The 21,346-nt window shown below is 40.9% G+C and overlaps 1 protein-coding gene across 1 annotated transcript in view; it reads right to left on the reverse strand.

Moving 5' to 3' along the window:
- The window catches only part of ATP8A2 (ATPase phospholipid transporting 8A2), a 612,290-nt gene extending 591,586 nt beyond the window's left edge, over nucleotides 1–20,704 (reverse strand). The window contains exon 1 of the mRNA XM_075198918.1: nucleotides 20,595–20,704. Within this exon, the coding sequence (XP_075055019.1) occupies nucleotides 20,595–20,637 (43 nt within the window). The 5' untranslated portion in view covers nucleotides 20,638–20,704. The remainder of the gene's footprint in view (nucleotides 1–20,594) is intronic.
- Between the last annotated feature and the right edge of the window lie 642 nt (nucleotides 20,705–21,346).

A 21,346-nucleotide genomic window follows, 5' to 3' on the forward strand; every position in this document is an offset into this window, starting at 1 on the left:
CCGGTGAGATTGGTGGCTCCGCCCTGTTCGTTAGTGGGGGGGGGGGACAGTGTGATTGAAAAAAGGGGATGAGAAAGGCACAATGTGATTGAAAAAAGGGGGGGCAGCATGGCACAGTGTGATGAAGGGGGGCCAGGTGAAGGGGGAAAAACAGCATGGAGGGCGCAGTCTGATCATAAGGGGGCACGGCATGGTGATGATAACGGGGCACAGTAATGAGTATGTGATGGCACAGGGGGCTTGTGGCAATGTAGTTTGCGTGAAGTAGGTTGTGGCTAATTAATGGGTGCTATTTTGTTTGTGGGGTAATGGTGGGGCAATTTAATAGTGGGGACTATTAGTTTAAGATGGGGTGGTTTGGGGGCTATTGAATGTGGGGGTGAGTTTGGGGAGAATGACATCTCTTTATTAAATGTGATAATGAATTATTTAATGGCAGTGATGGTTGCGGGAAATAGGTATATTTATTAAATGTAAATACTATTAATTTATTGGTGGAGCTGTTTGCAGGGAGGGAAATAGGTTAATTTTTTTTTACCATGCTTAACTATAAGGGGGGCCCCATGAAGTTGTCGTACCGGGGCCCTGAATTCCTCTTGGCAGCCCTGCTCACACATGCTTCCCTGGCTCGACATGCACTTGTGCCTTCTGTATCACTTCTCTAGTTTCTGATTGGATTATAAGCTTTATTTAGCAGACGCTTCATTCCATTTATCTCAAGTTATGTTCCTGTCTGCTGGAGATCTAGGAGCTCAGCTTAATGGTCTGAAAAGTCACAGTAGTTAAGAGATGATACACGTACACGTCGTCTCCTTGGCTTGTAATATATGTGACTACTGCTTCAATAATAACACTTGCTCATTGCAGCCATGACTATATTGCTCCCAGAGCAACACGTTCGATATATAACAAACCAGATCCAAAGCCTTGTCTTGACAGATCAATTAGTACTGGATAAGTATCCATTAGGCTTTAAGGTAAACATCCCAACAGCCCCGTCTGTCTAATTGAGTTGTACAGACAGCGCGTTTTAGAGAAAATTTGCTCTCTTTTGTTTAAAACTGTTTTGGAGGAGATTTAATCTGAAATAGAATTTACTTCAATACACAGCTCTGTAATGTTGGCCATACACGTAGTGATATTGCAGGTAATATCAGGCCATTGGTCCACTAACGGAAAATGTGTGGCCACAAAACAACCATAATGTCCAACAATGATTCTGTCGTAATATAAAGGATCATTATCGGCATGTTGACAAATACAGTAAGAAGGCTGAGTGATGCCAAAAGTGACCCAAGCAGCCAATCAGGACCTTGTGGCTTGCCTCTCAGGGCCAAGCAGCTGGATAACAAGGTATTATGCATACTTGCCAACTCCCCAGGAATATCCGGGAGACTCCCAAAATCAGGGTCGGTCCCTCGGGAGAGCAGGCAAGTTCCCGCATCCCGCAATTCGCTGGGCAAAATAACGCGATTCGCTGTGAATTGTGTCATTTTGGCCCCATCCTTCGTGACAAAACGGCATTTCCGTTGTGGGGGAGGTCAAAATGACACGATTGACCCCGCCCTGACCCCTCCCGCCCTCTAGTCACGCCCCCTGCCTGGGATTTCCTGGACCTCAGTGCCTAAAAGTAGGCAAGTTTGGTATTATGTGGCCAGCTGTATTAATTGACTAGTGACTGTGACTCATCAATTGTTATACTGTACATCTACATGGAAATTTAAAGGACCACTGAACCCAAAATTAATATAATATATATGAACCGTGAAATAAAATATATCTTTTTAAATTAAAGTGACATTTCCTTTGTCCTCTGTTAAAAAGCAAAATATTACCTCCTCACTCTGTTACCCAGCTGAATCTCCTCATACATCTTAAGTACAGTATCCTAAAGATGTGATACAGATCAAAAAGCTGAGGCTACAGAAGTGTGAGCTGCTGTGACATCACTGATCCCGCCTCTGCATGAATCATCCAATCCACACATGGGGGTATATTTACTAAACTACGCGTTTGAAAAAGTGGAGATGTTGACTATAGAAACCAATCAGATTCTAGCTTTCATTTATTTAGTGCATTCTACAAAATGACAGCTAGAATCTGATTGGTTGCTATAGGCAACATCTCCACTTTTTCAAACCCGCAGTTTAGTAAATATACCCCATGGTCTGTCTAGCTGTCAGTCACTGTCAGAAAAACACCTCTCTCCTGATATGACATCTCCTGTAGAGGAATGAAAGGGAGCAATTGTGGTTATATTTACTTAAATGTAAACACTACAGTTATTTCATGTATATTATTAATAGTGCAATACACAGCCTTTGATATAGATGAATGACAAACGCTGGCTTTATTGGCTCTTTAAACTTCTATTATGTCTGACATCTTATGTAAAGTTGAGATCCTATAGAATTTATTTGAGGAAAATAATCAATTGTAATAGACAGCCAAGTGTTTAGGGATTCTGAGGTCTCCTTGGAGAACATGTGCAAATAGGTTAAGGAAACGCGTTATCCTCCAGGTCAGAACTCTCTGGAAGGAAAACGTGATTCTACATCACATCCCAAAGCCTGGATCTTCTGCCATATGGTGTCAGGACTCTGAGCAAGCAACTAACAGACCCCAGGGTACCAATGCTACATAAAGAAAAATATCATGTTTATTCTAAATTTTCCATTTGGTTTTCACAAATGCAAGTATCAAATATTATACCATAAAAAGTAAAATAATAATTAGTATACTACAATACAATTGTGAATCCTGTAAGATGTACAACCAGAATAAATAATGATTTGCCCTCACTATAGCTATAATGTTTAACATCCAGATGTAAAACAACCATTAAACATGAGAGCCTTTAAAATGGTACTGACCTCCCCTCTTCTGGTCTACAGATCAAAGGGAAAAGGAGGCTTCTGTTATACCACTATATTATTCCATCTGCGGTGTCCAGCATTACTACAAACACACTCCCTGCTGCCCCCTATGGGCAAGAAGAGGGGTATGCAGTTTATACTGTCAACCAAGGGCTTACACAGAGGATGGGAGCATCTATAGTTGGAGAAACCGTGTTCCCCAACAAGGCTTCTCTCTGAAACCCTTCCCAGCTGGTGAATAAGAGGCCAGGGTAAGTGTGTTACCAAGGTGGGATAAAGGAATATTATATATTATTTTTTTTTTCACTACTGGTCATTAAATACAGGATTAGGCATTTACAGTATACAGACATACTAACCATTTTTTTTAATTTGCTCTTTGCATTTGTCTAATTTAAATATCATATTATTTATTTTGCGCTAGCCTCTATAAAGGTATTACTTAGCGTGCTATAGACATGAATGTCACTATTTTTGCTTCTGTTCCCTTATCTCCTTCCAAAACCAGTGTGTAACAGCTTGCGGAGGCAGGGTCTGGCATCAGCAAGTGTTGTATTACATCATTGGGGGCACTGCCAAGGCTGGGCCAACCAAAAGTGACAGAGCTGGACAAGGGAAGACAGACAAAACCCCACAGATTTGCTCACAACTAGTACACGGAATTAACGTGAAAATATCACAAACCTGCACATTGCACTGTACTAGGCTCCATTAAGTAAAGAAATTTAGCAAGATTAGAATGCCTCATTCATACTTATTGCTTGAGTCAAGTTTCACCCACACTGACCAGATAATTGATGATTATGCTTATATTCCAGCAATCCCAATTTTGGTGAGAAAGTTCCAAAATTTTGTTACCAAAAGGTGTGTAGCCTATTGGAAACAGTGCCTTGCACCTCCCAAAATGGTCATTGTTTGATCGCCGGTGTGCCATAATTTGTGGGAATGTTGGTATACATGGTTGTATAAAATGGTTTCTGGTGTATAATTCTACATTATAGTATTTAATAGTAAATAATTAAGATTATGAAGACTGTGGATTTGTGTCATCATACAGTGGAGGCAGAGCCATAATGCTTATGTCAACAGGGAAGAGGGTGGAACTTCGGAGGGTTGTCTGCTCTTCTGGGAGTGCTGGAGAATAATCTGGGAGAGTAGGTAAGTATGAGAATGCTGCATTAATTGTGGCAGGAGGTTCACTGAAAGTGTGCAACAGCAAAAAGGATGTACCGTATTTCCCCATGTATAAGACGCACCTTTTCCCCCCAAATTTTGAGTCTAAAAACTGGGTGCGTCTTATACAGTGGTAGTAACGCTCTAGAACATATTGATGCTGCTCCTATAAAAAAGATCAAGAATACTGTGGCTCAAGAAGCGCTAATCAATATTGGTGACTGAGGATAATGTTTATAGTTTTTTGCAGAGTAATTGTGCAGCGGGTACTACAGAGAGGAGAGACGGAGTTCTAACCCTATTGCTAATTCTACCTTACCCTGTCAGATGCTTCCTCTGTCCGGTAAAATCTTCTTTCTTCTGTCCGTTCTGATCCTGATGTTGGAAAGTCGCTTACCGTCCTCTTCCCGATGACCGGATGTGGTGTGTAAACCGCAGTTGAAACACACACTTCCGGTTTCTGCTTTTGGCGTGTATTAAGTAATTTCAATTTACTATGCATTTTTTGTCCAAACAGAACCTTGTCAAAGTCCTGATTGGACATCCAGTCATCGGGAATAAGATTTATATTTCTATAACAAGATTCTCTATTGCTATGATAAGCGCAGTCATGCTCAGCTCCCCAGCTATCCTAGCCGGCTGCGGTGAGAGGAGTCTTACCTTTTGCCAGGCCAGCGGAGGGTACTTCTGTGCATGTAAGCCAGCATGCCGGCTTGGGCATGCACACTGGAACTGGAAGACTCCACCAGGGCTTCCAGTTCCAGATTCGAAACAAAAAAAATGTAAAAATATAGAGCATAGAGCAATCACATAAAAAAATGGAAAAAACCTTTATTTTAATAAAAAAAATTTTTTTTGCATACACCACCGGCTAATGCCATCCTGAGTTGGTGGTAGCAATTGGAATTTGCGTACTTCTCATAGGAAAGCATCGCAGGAGGCCCCTGGCGACGGCTACTGCAGCCAATAGTTTTCACCGGCTTGGAGCTTTGCTAAATAGAGAGAAGCCCCAAATCCTGCAAAAACTAGAGATGGATTATCTCCCTTTGATAACCTTGATAAACAGACCCCATAGAAACAAATGTGCAAAAGTTACAAAAATAAGTGATTTTGGATAAATCATAATGTTAAATCCATTAAAATAATAGAAAATCATTTTGAAACTGGTCATTAGTTTAACATGTCTTTACCTAGACCTGGTATACCTGTATTCCAGAATTAGGCAACCTGTGGCACTGCATCTGTTGTGGAACTGAAAGTATCAGCCTGTCCTGCTAGTAATATGCAGAGACTTACGTTCCACAAGATGATACCTTCCTCTGCTATACACAATAATAACATTAAAGATTAAATGATGCGTTGTTCACTTTATTGTGAGTTAATAAACATTGGTACATTGGTTGTTATTTCCATGTTTCAGGCTATTATTATTATTGACAGTTATTTATATATTGCCTACAAATTATACAGCACTTTACAGAGAAAACTTAATCTATACTTGCCAACATTTAAAACCTCCCATCCTGTAGATCCAGTGGCAAGTGGTGGTGGCGGCATGGTGACGTGAATGCCCAACTCCCTGCCGTGCAATGCCAAGATTCATGGCATCGAGCAGTGGGGGGTGGGCTATGATGACGCAAACCGTGTCATCAAGCCCCGCATTCACCCACTTCAGTAGTAAAGTGGGTGCACTCCTGGAGAAAGGCCTGCTCTTCCGGGAGTCTGGGACAGTAGGCAGATAAGACATACTTATTCACATCAGTCCCAACCCCAGTGGAGCTTCCAATCTCTACACACACAAACACTAAGGTTAATTTTGTCAGGAGCCAGTTATCCTATCAGTGTAAAGTGTAATGTTCATTTTATCGCTACCAATAAACATTGTCCAATGTGGTTCCAACACACAAAGAGATTTAATAGCAAAAGATAGCAGGATTTACAGGAAGTCATTATGAAGAATAAAAGATATAACAATAACCAGGAAAATATAAATCCGAATACATTACATATTCGCAAAGCGCTTCCTGGGCCCAGGTTCAGATATAGTCATGTTGCCTGTTGTCAGGAAGAGAGAAAGAGCTAACTGGCCCTGGAAGCTTATATGCAGTTTCAGTTAACAAAATAACAGTGATGATGTCACAATGTACACAAAGATAAACTAAGGTCTTTCTTCATTGGTCCAGAGGTCAGGTCAGTCCATTACAATGCAAATCATAGGTCAGTTCAAAGGACTCCCACGAGAAAGTGGGGGCCAGCTCACTCCAACAGCTGAGCACATGGGAACCGACCTAATCCAGTTTACGCCAACCTATTTGCATTCCAAACACAATATCATTTTGAGCATTAATACTTTATCTTCCATAACTAGCGATTGAATGAAGCGACCACTTCGCAAATAGTAGTGGATTCTGATGGTAATGTGCAAATCAAAAGGACACTAAACATGATACATTTCCCTTTATCCTGAGCCTTAGATACCTTTAATACATTTTACTAATAAATAAATGTGGATTGGAATCTTAATAAATATGTATTATTTACAAGTGTAAGTGCAAATGTAAATGTGTGTGTTGTTAATCCGTGCGATTGCGTCACTACACGTGGCGCACTATTCGCAATCGCACTGTAAAACAATATTATTATTATTATTATCGTTTGTTAGGCGCCACAAGGTTTCCGCAGCGCCGTACACAGTACAAACAGTAGACTATGCAGGGTGAAATATTAATCAAATTAGTTTACTTCATCCAATTATTTGACTTCCGCAGCAAACATGGGGAGAACATACAAACTCCACACCGATCGGGACTGATGGGAATGAAGACCCCAGCATTGCATACATCCCAACTGTCCTTATTTTGGCAGGACATCCCGATTTGCGGCCTGCAAAAGGGGTGGGGTTTAATGAGAAAGTGGTTAGGTTCTTGACCGAATATGTGTATTTGTGGGTAGACTTTGGGCGTAACTGGGCAGAATGTAGGGGGGGGGGGTATTTTGTCCCGCTTTTGCATATAGAGAGAGTGGCAAAAGAGATGACCAAGGTACTGTTCCTTAAAAAGTATAGGAGAAAATCCTTATCCCCACTAAGTAAACTCAATAAAATACCAAATAAAAGTGTTTCTGGTTTAATAGTTTTCCTGGGATAACTTAAATATAGGTATTTTATAACCCTATTTGTGTTATTTCAATTACTTAAACCTGAAATCAATTAGAAGAGAGGAAGTTGGGAATTGAAGTTAAAGTTAGGCACATAACATGCTGCATGTGATTTGTTTTCCTACCACAAGATGTGAGAGACAAAGTAGTAAATATAAGACACGACCATGAAATAATACCTGCATTGGGCACAGATATTAAATTATAAATGTGCTGCAGGAGCAAATACTGTTTATGCCAAAAAGGGCAGAAATTCCTTCAATAGGGAAATAATAATAATGTAATAGTAATGTAATAACAGGTTGTAAGATTCAACGATGCTATAAGACAGTGTGGAAATACATTTCTGTGACAAGTTTTATTTTACACAATAAAATTATCGTACAGTAAAACACCACAAACTAAATTAGGTTTTCACATGATAGTAATTTATTGGTCTACATAAATAAACCCTTCTGCAACTTTTTTCAATTAAATTGCTTTTTTCTTCTAGCATTCTTTCGTCATGCACTTCTATCACTTATATACCAGTGCCCTGGTACAGGACACAAAGCTGCTTGCTGGATATACTTATATCCAGCGCACAGAGCCCAGCGGGTCAGTGTTATTTCCCAAGGCAAAGCGAATAAATAAAGCTGCCTCATGATATAAATGCATAGCTAAAAAAACAACAAGATAAAGGAATGTATTTTAATGATAACTGCCGGAGGGCATGGAAAAGCCAATAATATAGACACCCCTTTAATATAGAGCATCTCCCAATCTGTATCAATAGTCTCCATTGTAATACCAATTTAGACTGTAAGCTCCAATGGGGCAGGGACTGATGTGGCTGAGTTCTCTGTACAGCGCTGCGGAATTAGTGGCGCTATATAACTAAATGATGATGATACTTCCCAACTTTTTCTTTTGACCATACTTGCTGACATTAGAAACCTGCACTCCGGGAATTCCCTGAGGGGAGGTCATGTGACAGGGGTAATAGGGGGCGTGGTAATACCATTGCGTCACTGTGACCCTGCCCCTGCTAGGAAATGCCCAAATTATCAGTGTCATTAAGCCCCGCCTCCACCATGATCCAGGAGGATGACTACTGTATCGGGAGTTTCCGAAATTCGGAAGCCTCCCGAAAATTCTGAGAGGGTAGGCAAGTATGCTTTTACCCCTCTAGGAGTAAAAGCACCTTCTCTCTTTACCCCGGAGGGAAAGTGAAATTTGAGTGAGGAGGGATGGCCCTGATATCCCCCCACACCGGATGCTATGATGCAATCGTGTAATTTTTTCACAGGGGTCAGGGCCAACATGACGCAGATCGCCATGAATTATGTTATGGAGGCCTCATTCCTGCCCAATTCACAAGGAAGAATGGCCTGCTCTCCAGGGAGTCCTACCCAACATTCAGGAGTCTCCCGGATATTGTAGGTGAGTGGGCAAGTATGTGTAATGCTGTGCAAGTATGTTAACCATAGTGGACATTTTAATACATTTTGAAGGACAATTTCATGGTGTTTCCTAGTAAGTGTTCACATAACCTGCTATGAAATATATCACATTACACACTATATTGATGCAGGCTCATTTAATAAAGTTTATCTACCAGAAGGAGGTGTGCTACAAGAAAATGGCCGCCGCTCTCCAGCACACAAATGTAGTCATTACTTATTCTTCTCCCCAGTGCTTCCTTAGTGTTGAGCGGAGAGTGATGACACAAATGGTGTCATCACACTCAGCTCTCCCCTTCTCTGTCCAGCAAGGCTTGTGGAAGAATGCCAGACTGGGAGATCACCCACCATTTCGGGAGTCTCCCGGACATTCTGGGACAGTCGACAATGATGATCTGGAATCAATAGGTTCAGATATAAAAACTAAAGAAAAAGATGAGTTTAGGGGGTATATTTACTAAACGGCGGGTTTGAAAAAGTGGAGATGTAGCCTATAGCAACCAATCAGATTCTAGTTATCATTTATTTAGTGCATTCTACAAAATGAAAGCTAGAATCTGATTGGTTGCTATAGGCAACATCTCCACTTCTTCAAACCTGCAGTTTAGTAAATCTAGCCCTAGGTGAGTTGCGAGGCTCACATTTAAAAATGTAAAGTCTGCTGTCAGCGATTTAGGTGCTGAGCGACATTTTGGGGTTCAGCTTGATATTATTTCTGACCCATGAATCACTAATATGTTAATAATCATAATACCATAAGCCCAGTGTGTTATAAACAATTCCCTTCAGTAATGAAACTTATGCAGCATCATAATAAGAATTTGTAATACTCAGAGCGAGTCAAGGCACTGTGCAGATGGTCAGATTTAAAAGAAATGGGACAATACCAGAAGCAAATCTTGGAAACCCAGTATTTTACCAAGAGAATTCTTCTCTAGGAGAACAATGCTGGCGCTATATGCAACAATGATGATGCCTGATATTATGACGCCTGATATCATGACGCCTGATATCATGATGTGTGTAATCTGAAAATAATCCTCATGTCCGAGAATAATGTGATCAAAATAGATTGGAATTTTTATTGGCATTCCCCAAACTCTATAGTTAATAAATGTTTTTCTTTGCTAAATGAATATTAACCTAAAGTTAAACTTCAACTAGTCATTACTATTCTACGGTTGAAGCATTTGATCTACATACTTTAGAATTTCTGTGGTAATCAAAATAATGTTTTGTTTATTCAGTGTATTTGGAATGAAGTATGTCCAGTCTGGGTTGGTGCATTCTGCCCAGAGGACATGATAAGCATCTAGTCTAAACAGCGTGGTATGCATTCATTTGTGGCATGTGTTCCTTCTCTGTGGCATAGTGTGTGCCCAGTCTAAGAGGCACAGTGTGTATTTAGTATTAGTGATGAGCATCAAGTATAGGTTGTATGGTGTGTAGGAGGTGTGGTAAACATAGTGCATCTTTAGTGTAGGAGGTGTGGTATGCATTCACTATTTAAAGAGTAAGAGCAGCACGGTGGCTCAGTGGTTAGCACTTCTGCCTTACAGCACTGGGGTCATGAGTTCAATTCCCGACCTCGGCCTTATCTGTGAGGAGTTTGTATGTTCTCCCCATGTTTGCGTGGGTTTCCTCCAGGTGCTCTGGTTTCCTCCCGCACTCTAAAAACATACTGGTAGGTTAATTGGCTGCTAACAAATTGACCCTAGTCTGTGTATCTGTCTGTGGGTGTGTGTTAGTTCGGAATTAGTTTATAAATAAATGGTAATAATAGTAACACCGCTAAAGAAATGAAAACAAAATATTTTGTTACACTGGGTGCCACAATTTATTGGAATAACTCATGATACTTGAAATAGGACATATGCCTTAAAATGTCAGTTAAAGACTCAAAACTCTTTGTTGCTGTCATTTGACAAATATATTGCGACAAACTGACACTCTAAACTCTGTATTGTACTGACAGTATCCACAATTAGATATAAATAAGATATGAACAGAAACACCGCCTGTCTACAACAAAGGTGCAAATACTCCAAAAAGTCAAAACCATAAATACAAATCATGTAGACCATGGCACAAATCTTAAATCTACGAATTATCAATCTCAAAAAAAGGGAAATAAATAGATACAGTCTATTCACCAAAGAATATCTTGACAAAATCCAGCAAAGAAAATAATGAATATTTGGAGAAATAGGTCGACCAGGTCTTAAAAGGTACATGAGCACAATTCCTTAATCTTCTTACTGTAAATATTATTCTCTTGAAGCTGTGAAGATACATATGGAGAAAGGGAAGTAAAGGTAATATAGTGTAGTACTTCTGAACAGAAAACAATAGGCATTAACTACATCACCCTTAAGATTCTACTAATCACGAATGTGCTATAGACTCATGTTATCACCAAGGAATGTGTTTCAATCAGTACACTCTGAGCCCCCCTCGTAGTTGCACTTACATTAACGATGTGACAAGCATATAAATAATCACATTCAGGAACTCCTGCAATTCCGTGTTGTTAGATCTCTCAACTCCAAAAATGCTTTTTTTTTTCTTTAAAAAGTCCTCCCCATAAATGGGTAAGAGAAAGAACAATAGCGGCTAATGGCATATTACCTTTAAACACAATTATTTATTTAAAGTCTAAAAGATGCACACTCACATAAAATGAGATATTACAAGACATATAAGTCAAAACAACAACAAAAAAAAAAAACCAGTGGCAAATGTACTCCTGCCAGAAGCGATCAGGGATAACAGCAAGTAGGCTTAAATTCAGTATATAAAGAGTAACTCCACTATAGAAATGATAACAAATTACCACAATTTACTGGAATAACTCATGAAACTTTAAATAGGACATTAGCCTTAAAATGTCAGTTAAAGACTCAAAATCCCTCTGTTGCTGACATTTGACAAATATGTTGTAAAAACCCGACCTTCATTCTAAAATCTAGATTAGATACGTTGCTAAGTAGTGTCAGTTATCCACAACAGTTTTTTTCTGAGTTTTCAACGGCTGTTTTTAGGCAGACGCCCTATTCCAGTAAGCTGTGGCATCCAGAATAATGATTTCAATAAGGCAATATAATTTTTCAGCATTTTTCAATGGAATTATCCTTTAAGGTGTTTCTGTATATCTGACTTGATTAATGACAAGTACCATTGGCACTGAACTTGTTTCATATAAAATTTGGCCTTTCCAGACGAATTTCGTACAAGATCGCTTCTCCCACGTCCTCTACGCTGATAGCGTAGCTTCTGAGAGGACATTGTAATGCTCTCCTTTTCTAGTGCCCTCCTTAAATGGTACCGTTCTCCTATGGCCCTATTAGCCCCTTCCTGGAGCTCTACCTTTGTTGACGATGTGAGATGTCACCCTTCAATTTTTAATTTATTAAAAATAGCACATTAAGCTAAGTATAAACAGATTTGTATTATTTTTTTTATTTACGATAAATGGAATATGGAATTAGAGAATCAATTGTGGAATTCTTACCACTGATCAACACAAAATACTCAGTAATGTAAATAAAACAACTCTTTGTCTTACTTCATTACAAATTAGATCATAGATAAGAATTCCCAAATTAATCCACTTCCATGATGCAAGAAAATAATGTGGTACATACCAAATTAGTGAATACTTTTTATAGGCACTGCCTACAAATATCAAATGATATAATTACTTCTTGAAATGCCTGAACATTAAATACCTCTCCATGTCATATATCAACGTCTATTATCCACTCACTGATCATTTCTCGTCTCAATTACTGCAACCTTCCCCTTACTGGTCTCCCCCACTCCTATCTTGCTTCTCTTCGATCTATACTTAATGCTAATCTTCCTCTCTCACCACTCCACATCTGCCTCCTCTCTGCCAAACCTTACACTGGCTCCCCGTTCCTCTACAGAATCCTCTTCAAACTCGCCTTCACATACAAGGCCCTCTCCAACTCCACTGCTCCCTACCTCTCCAATCTCATCTCCATACATACTCCCTCCTGTCCTCACCGTTCAGGCAATGACTGTCGCCTATCCTCCCATCTGATAACCACATCCCAGTCCCTTATCCAAGATTTCTCCCGTGCCACCCGCCACCACTGGAACGATCTCCATCATTCTATCAGATTATCCCCTCGTCTGTATAGCTTCAAATGGTCACCGAAAACCCACTGTCACACGCCGAGCGATCGGGCCATACACCCGATCCCCGGCACTCTTACCTTCTCCGGCCGTTAGCTCGCTCCTGGTCGGGCGCTGCCATCTTCGAGGGACCGAGGAAATTGACAGGACAGGTCTGCGCATGTGCAGACCCAACCTGTCAATTTCCTCGGTCCCTCTCCCATTGGTTGGAGTTTTGGCTTCAAAGTTTAAAAGGCACCTCCTCTGTATCCTCAGTCCCTGTTCTTTATGTTTCATAAGCATGAAACATATCTGGAGCCACATCTAATGTGGCTCCTTGTCCTCCTGTTCGTCTGCAGAGCTGACACTCTATTAAAGCGCTTCTCCTCTGTTCCTGTGGATTCTGCTGACTGCTGAACAAACACCTCCTGAGTGTTCTGCCGCCTTTCCAGTGGTAACCAATTGTCTGCAGAGCTGGCACTCTACTATTGCCGACCTCTCAGGCTTGTTCCTCTAAGAAGTTCCGCCTAGTTACTCCTAGCAAGGGGCGCGACCTGCAAGGAGAAGCAGCTATACCCAAACCGCCTTGCGGCTGGTCCCTGGTGAATACCATCTCCTTGTTAGACTCCACGCCTTGCTGGGGTGTTGTATCTAGATTACGGCAGGATCCTGTTCATCTACCGTTCTGGCATCAGAATTGTGACACCCACCTGTTTAGAAAAGCCTCCCAGTCCTGCACTTAACCATTTCACCATGTAGTATGTATCACCCTCTTTTCTCCTCCATCTCTCAAACTTCTTGCTCACAGATCCTCTTACCTGGCTCACCTATGTGTAAACCGTTTGTCTGCTCCTTTCCCGTTAGAGTGTAAGCTCAAGTGATCAGGGCCCTCTTCCCTCCTGTTCTCATTAGCTATAACTTTTGCGCACCAGCTACACTGCGCACCTCCTGCTTTGGATCTCTGTTATTGACTCCTCCATTGTCTTTGCACCTCTTACATTGGCTCTAAACCTGTTAGTTGCACCCAAGCTAATGGGCACAGGTTTCAGCCTGCGATGAATATACCCCTTGCACCTCAATAGCTGTGTTGAGAGTTGTAGTGTTATTTGTTTACTGCATTGTACTGTTATACCATGTACTGTCTTGTTGTTTGCCGTCTGTACAGATTAATAATAATAATAATAATAATAATAATAATAATAATAATAATAATGTGTCTGCCTGTACCTTGACGTACATCTCTCTGTCTTTTCACTGACATCCAACAAAAATGACTTTTCTCTCCCCTTTTGCAGTTGAATCACGTTTGCCTCGTTATTCTCTTAGTTATTGTGTCAACATATGCTGCTACTCCATTACTAGTATGATAGAAGGGGATTGATTTTTTGTTTCTTTAATTAACATGCCTTCTAAGACTAAGAGCCAAAACAACTGTAACAAATTCACTTGTTATACATTAAGGAGCCATTCCATGCTCAGATGTTGACAGGCAATAATGTCAATTTTGACCTAATTGGCCACAATTCACAGCACGCATGTCTCCAAAAAGAGCGTAACTCCCAACTCACAAGTAATCGACATCCAATGTCGCTCAGCATGGATGGTAGGGATTAGGTTGGACAATAATCGCATGTGATTGTTTAAACGATTATTGTCCCACCATTCTTGGAGGATCTTTTGGATTTGAGCATGTACATGTGCCACCAAATCAGGCAGAGATCCGGCCACATGGGGTCTGGAAGGGCCTGTGTATGAGCGCCCTGCTTGTTATCTTACATGGAAATAACATCATAATTCTGTGAGATCCGTCCAATACTACATTTTTACTTTTAGATGAAGTGGTCATTAAAAGTTAATTTTGTGTACATTTTTGGGGATAAATGTTAAAAATAGATCATTATGTGCAAAATATAACCCTATCCTATCTGTAGTCACCCGTTAGATACACTCTCTTGCCGAGTGTATCTCAATGGGACATTTTCCGAAGAATCTCACTCTCTGCTAGAGAACATTTCTGACCAATGATTAAAGATCTGTTTTGCATATGGTGTCCAAAGAAGCCACATATGTGGAATTAGCCATTAAAGTTCCTTGCATTGTTGTTGTCTTTACATATTTATGTATTAACATTTGTTTATTTAGTACCAGAATACTATGCTGCACTTTACATGTTACTAGTTGTTATCATTATATATATTATATTGATACATATGACATATATGGGACAAAATTAGGCTACTTTGCCCCACATTGTAAGTATTTATGCAATGAATATATTAATATATCACTCTAGGAACATCATGTTGCCACATACTTCCCTATGCCAGTATCTTTTAGTGTAACAACCTTTTAAATTAGTCAGGGCCGGATTAAGGGAATGGAGGCCCCTGGGCTAAGGGCGCCTCCATTCTCCCGTGAGGCCCCCAATATGAGCCACCCGCCGCCCCCCCGTACCCCGTGAGGGCCCCCCCCAAGCGCTTACCTGTCACTGTAGTCCTCCGTCCCCGGCGCGCTGTAAGCTCCTTACTGAGATCTCGCGAGAGTTCACTTGCGAGATCTCCTCAGTAAGCAGATTACTGAGCGCCGGGGACGGAGGACTACAGTGACAGTGCTCAGCAGCACTGATCGGGCTGGGGGTGCCCCCGCCCCCGGACCAAACAATAATGCTGCTGAGGACTTTGAAGGGCCCCCTGGATGCCCGAGGCCCCTGGGCTATAGCCCAGTTAGACCTCGGGTTAATCCGGCCCTGAAATTAGGCATCCTGAGGTTTCATCAAGGAAACAATAACTACAGCAATGTTACTAAACAACAGTGAAACACAAAGACAAACAGGATAAACCAGAAACCAAGAAATAAAATAATGCATTAAGTCGATATGTTGCAAGATCTAAAAAAAGCTCTATTGATATTGTGGGTTTTCAGGTGCAGTTAAGAACAGTACAATAACACTACTGCGTAAACAAGGTCAACAAGGACATGAATAATAATTACTAAAGTACTGCGGCTAATAGGATTATGGCCAAGAAATGTGGCAAAGAGTAATAGGGGACACACCTTATCTCACTCTCCTCAATACTGTAACCTGCATTTAGAGAAAGCAGGTAATTCATCCTATCTCAATCCATTCACAAACTAGATGGGTATATAACAGGTTAGGCGTCTATTTAAGAAGGTTGGGCGATATGGAAGATTTAGGACAAAATTTAAATAATAAAGTTTAAAATAAAATTAAAAAATAATTAGTTTTGCTATTTTTTCCAATGCTATCCTGAGATGGTGATAGCCATAGGAGATCAGTGACGGTAATTGTACGGTAACTGTCCTTGTTAAACGGTTAATGCTCTGTCCTTGTTTAATAGGCGAAGGCTATCACCAGCAATAGTATTCACCGGCCACGGGCTTTGTTACATAGGGAGAAGCCCTTATTATGGCTAAAATGCAAACTTTTGCCAGACTTAGGGGTAAATGTATGATACCCCGGTTTCTTCAACTCCCGCGAGTCTGGTGAGATGACAGCTAAAATTTAAAGCGGCGCTGCCTTGTAAAGGGAAACTTGTCTTTACAAGGCAGCGCCGCTTTAAATTTTAGCTGTCATCTCGCCGAACTCGCGGGAGTTGAAGAAACCGGGGTATGATACATTTACCCCTTAGTGGTTTTTTTCCAATTATTAGATATACCCCTGATTTTTTGTGTACCTGTGTAATGACACTTATCCACCCCTTGCTACCCTTTACCCTTTTTTTCACAGCAAACGTTTTTTTTTAGGTATTACGGGGACACTGACAAATCAAGGGAGGAATAAGGGTCCCTCTCTTGTATCATAATAAAGTTCAATTTACTTAGACGGATATCTCCCAAAATAGGTACCGTGTTTATTGAAAATAACAGCATATGGCTACACAATGGCTACACATTAGCAACAATTTAATAGTAGACGGAATGTAACAAAATCCACATGAAGGGTCACAATACATCACAATCAGTAGCAGTAACTGAGCACATACAGCTTCTTGATAGTACATATAATCTGGCTACCTCTGGTCATAGAAGCAGAAGAGGCAACATCTAATAAATAGGCCTATTGGAAACTTCATCAGGAGAAGTCTGTGTCATTCCATAAAAACCCAGTGGGTGGGTTATTGACTCACAGGAGTGCCATGTAAATGTCTTTTTTTCATGAGGCCTTTATATCTTTGGAGAATATTTAAATATTTTCACAGGGAGCATTGCCTGAAAGTCTCCCTACTCCTAATCATTGTTCTTAAGAGGCTGCTCCTCTGGCTATTCACACTGCTAACCAGAACCACCTACCCATGGCTACCAATTCCATTTGTAAAAGCAGCCCCCCCCCCCCCGAACATACACACACACACACCATTTATTCAGGTTTCCCACAGTGTTCACTTACAGGCTTTTTCCCCCTTGCTTTTCCCAGTTTTCAAGGAAAAAAACAGGTCTAGGCCGGGAAATCTGGAATTTGAAAGTTGAAACACTGATAAAACCTAATCGGAGAACATTAAAGTTTTAAACTTTAAAATGGCTGCATAAGGGATTGGGTCAAGGGACCAATCAAAAAACTGCAATCTCGTGATGGTGGCTTTTGATTGATCCTCCTGCTCACACCCCTTCCCCAAAGCGATACACTGACCTGGTCTTTGTATGGGGCTGCGAGACAAACCACAGAGCCCTGGGAAAATGGCTCTTGGATCAGCCCCCAGGACTCCAGGGAGGGGAAGGAGGACGTGAAATAACATTTATGTGGAGCACAGCTTTACATTTTTAACGTATGCTTTTTCTTTTGCCCTGCAGCATATTGCAGTTTTGTTTAGCTAGTCATTTTTTCAATTACTTTTTTGATTATGTATGGGGTCCGCTGCAAAATGGAAGTGCTGACCTTCCCCTGTAGTGCTGTCCCTTGAAAGTACTAGTCGTGCTCCCCCAAAATATCTGTCCATGGCACTCTTCAGAAGTCTGTATGTAAATAACATAATCCACATACTGTGCAGTGGTTGTCCTGTACTACATATAGGTGCCATACACGACCCTTGCACTGAATTTCATACTCTCAGTCAGGTGTCAATCACACACAAAGCCCTAGTATTATAATGGTAACCTGATTGGCATCACCCCAGCTTAATCAGCAGTCTATGACAATGTGCCAGGTGAGCTAAGCCACTGAGCCACTGAGCGCGTCTGAGCGATTGCTGTGTAGATTAGACCTACATGAAAGATAAGAGACACTGCAAGAATAATAGGTCCCGGAGAGAGAATTAAAACCCTTCACTTTTGTTATAACACTGACTACAAACAGACTACATAATTTTTGCATTTATATTCAATAATATGACAAAACTAGTAAATGTACAACAGTAAATTATATAAAATGTCATAATACTAATTCTAAAACATATTGGGAGCGATTCATTAAGGCACGCATATTGAATGTATTGTACGTTTATGGTTTTTTTTTAAACGCACATAAATTGTTCATACACAGGTCCATATTCAACTAGAAGCGGATCTAAAAAAATGTCTTTTGTTGAATGCAGGTCTAGGTACGCTCTGCTTATACGGCACTTGCAGAAATGCAGATAACCCACAGATATCAAAACATGATTTATCGGGGTAGTTGAAGACCAGAGATAAGAAAACCTGGGGTACATCACCAGACTATTTAGTATATCCACTGTATAACTAAGAAGTGCACCACTGTAAGCACAAGTACAGCACAAGTGGTGTGCTAATTTCCCAGTTACAAAGGCTCACTGGTGGACAGAGAGGAATTGTTCATTCAATTGATGCCGCTTAATTTCTTATTTCATCACAAAAGAGCGATGGTTTATGGGTAGCACGGTGGCTTAGTGGTTAGCACTTCTGCTTTACAGCACTGGGGTCATGAGTTCAATTCCCGACCATGGCCTTATCTGTGAAGAGTTTGTATGTTCTCCCCATGTTTGTGTGGGTTTCCTCTGGGTGCTCTGGTTTCCTACCACACTCCAAAAACATACTGGTAGGTTAATTGGCTGCTATCAAATGGACCCTATTCTGTGTGTCTCTGTCTGTCTGTGTGTGTGTTAGGGAATTTAGCCCCAATGGGACAGGGACTGATGTGAATTCTCTGTACAGTGCTGCAGAATTAGTGGTGCTATATAAATAAATGGTAATAATAATAATAATGGTTTGGTGCCCATTCATTTGTCAACTAATTGTATTGCACTACCATCCGTGTCCCCACCACATCTGACTTGTCCGTGTGACTCTCTGTGGTATCCCGGGAAGAAGAGGACTCAACTAGACCTGGCTGGATAGCATAAGGTAGGTGCACCTACACACCATCCTACAGATGGACAGGGGGGCTTCATACAGTTTGTGGAGTGTTTTGTGAGTCTCTAGACAAGATAATATCTATGTTTTTACTTGTGCCAGCCACAGCTGAGGGACCGCTTGGTCATGGGGTCCACCAGTGTAGCCACTGGTAGCTTCGATGGTCAGTCTCTAGAGTAAGTCGTCTAGAATCCAGCATAATTAACGCGCACCTGTTCCCTGCATACAGCTGAAGCAGCCATTTTGTTGGCTGAGCCAATATTCATAAGAATGTGCCCTATGAAATCACTAGGAACCAGAACCTCATGAATCAGTCAGGTCTCATGAAAAGAAGTCACAAATTGCCTCAATGGTATCTAGTGCATTGAAGTACTGCCTGCTTACATAGACTGGTTTGGCCTATGAGATGGCTGTGTCCGCTATATAGGACAGGTGGTATGAGCACAGATGTACACACTTTGGGACACTGTGAGAAGGAGGCGTGAGCAGCTGCATTACGATGGGGTGTGCCTGGCACTAGCAGTGAGCGGGACACACCTTTCAACAGTCCTGGCAGTCGGGATGGTGGGACAGTCCCTCTGAATTGGGACTATTCCGCTTAAATTTGGACAGTGTCAAGAGATGTGTGCCTGATTGTTACCAACAGGATCACTGGAATTTATATTCAAATGTAGACTACTACTATCTATCTGCCAGAGATTATCCGTATACTACATGCACAGTTTTCACTAAAGTAATCGATCTGGAAACAATAGTTTGAAAGCTGAACTAGCTAGAAAGAAATCCTGCAGATTGTGACTGGAAAATTTCATGGTGGAATCTGTATTAAATTCACCTTTTAACTTTCCACATGGCTCAGTATAGAGGGAAACATTGATTACAAGTCCCTTGAGTTCAGTGACCAGTAAGAAACATGCATTAATTCAATTGTAATTTTGATGGTCCAAGTTACCTTCCACAATCCATAAAATGTAATTAGTTACCCACACTATATATTGTAAGAAAAAATGTACATAGAATAGTAACGTGCTCCTGAAGAAAAATATTATAGTTTCAAAAGAATTGAAAAGCCAGTGAGTGCTCCCATAGAGAATCCTGCTGACTTTAACACATGTCCACCAAAACAATACACCCAGCTGACAACACACTACCTGTACAGTCATGTGCTGCAACATATACAATTACAGAACAGATGAGTCAGGGAAGCCTGGACCGTGATCGTGCAGTGAAGGAAATACGAGGATGACAGATGCTTTCATGATAATGAGATAAAATAACACTTTATCTTACACTGGGAGGAAATGCCTTTGTTTACATATCCCAAAGATACACTATATGGTGATGATAATGCAGATACACCAGGCAGAGCCTGAGGAAAATGCAGTAAAAACTATGCGGACAGAAGGTCGGTGAATATCATTATAGTAACAGAACCGCCTCCTCCTCCTCGCCCATTCCCCCCCCTTCTTAAAGAGCCACTTACCCCCTGAGGAGTGGATCTTCTTTGATTTCCTCTGCAAGGACATTTTGTGTTCCGGCTATGTGGATGATATTGTATAGCTATCTGCAGCCGGCTGCTAATGCATTCCTCTGCCACACACTGACTGACAGGAGGGAGGGAGCTCACAGGAAGTCACTGATGCACCAGAGGGGACTGCTGCCAGCCAGGGCTAATAGTTTTACACTCACAGCAGGTATTATTAGCAGCGATTTACTGCAGCACATTACACTTACAGTATCACATTACAGGTCCTGTGGAACCAATATTTATTTATTGTACAATATATAATTGCACAAATGCATTTTTTTTTTATTTTTTAAAATATCTCTTTATTGTTTTTATTTCTGAACGCAGTAAAGTAAGCGACACATAAATAATAATAAAGCCACAACTACTACAATAATTTGTGTATTTTTTATTTTACAAACTCTGAACAAACAATGGTGAAAACATACATTCAGCAGAGTAATATATTGAGTTTGTGGAGCTTGTGTACTACGGGGATAGATAAAGAGTACTTTGATGTGGGAATAAGGAACACAGTTCAAGAGATACCTGGAAGCAAGGTGTTATGTTAGTGGTAGTTTTGTGAAAGTTAAGCTGGGTACACACCAAGGGAGGGCTGGCAGACTTTAGCCCGGGGGGCATGCACACAGCACTGGCCCAGAAGTAGCGGCCAATCCTTAAAGGGTGGATTTTGGTACAATATATATTTAGCTATATAAATAGAGGCT

Source organism: Mixophyes fleayi, chromosome 2 (genome assembly GCF_038048845.1).
Source record: "Mixophyes fleayi isolate aMixFle1 chromosome 2, aMixFle1.hap1, whole genome shotgun sequence".
In the NCBI taxonomy this organism is placed as follows: domain Eukaryota; kingdom Metazoa; phylum Chordata; class Amphibia; order Anura; family Limnodynastidae; genus Mixophyes; species Mixophyes fleayi.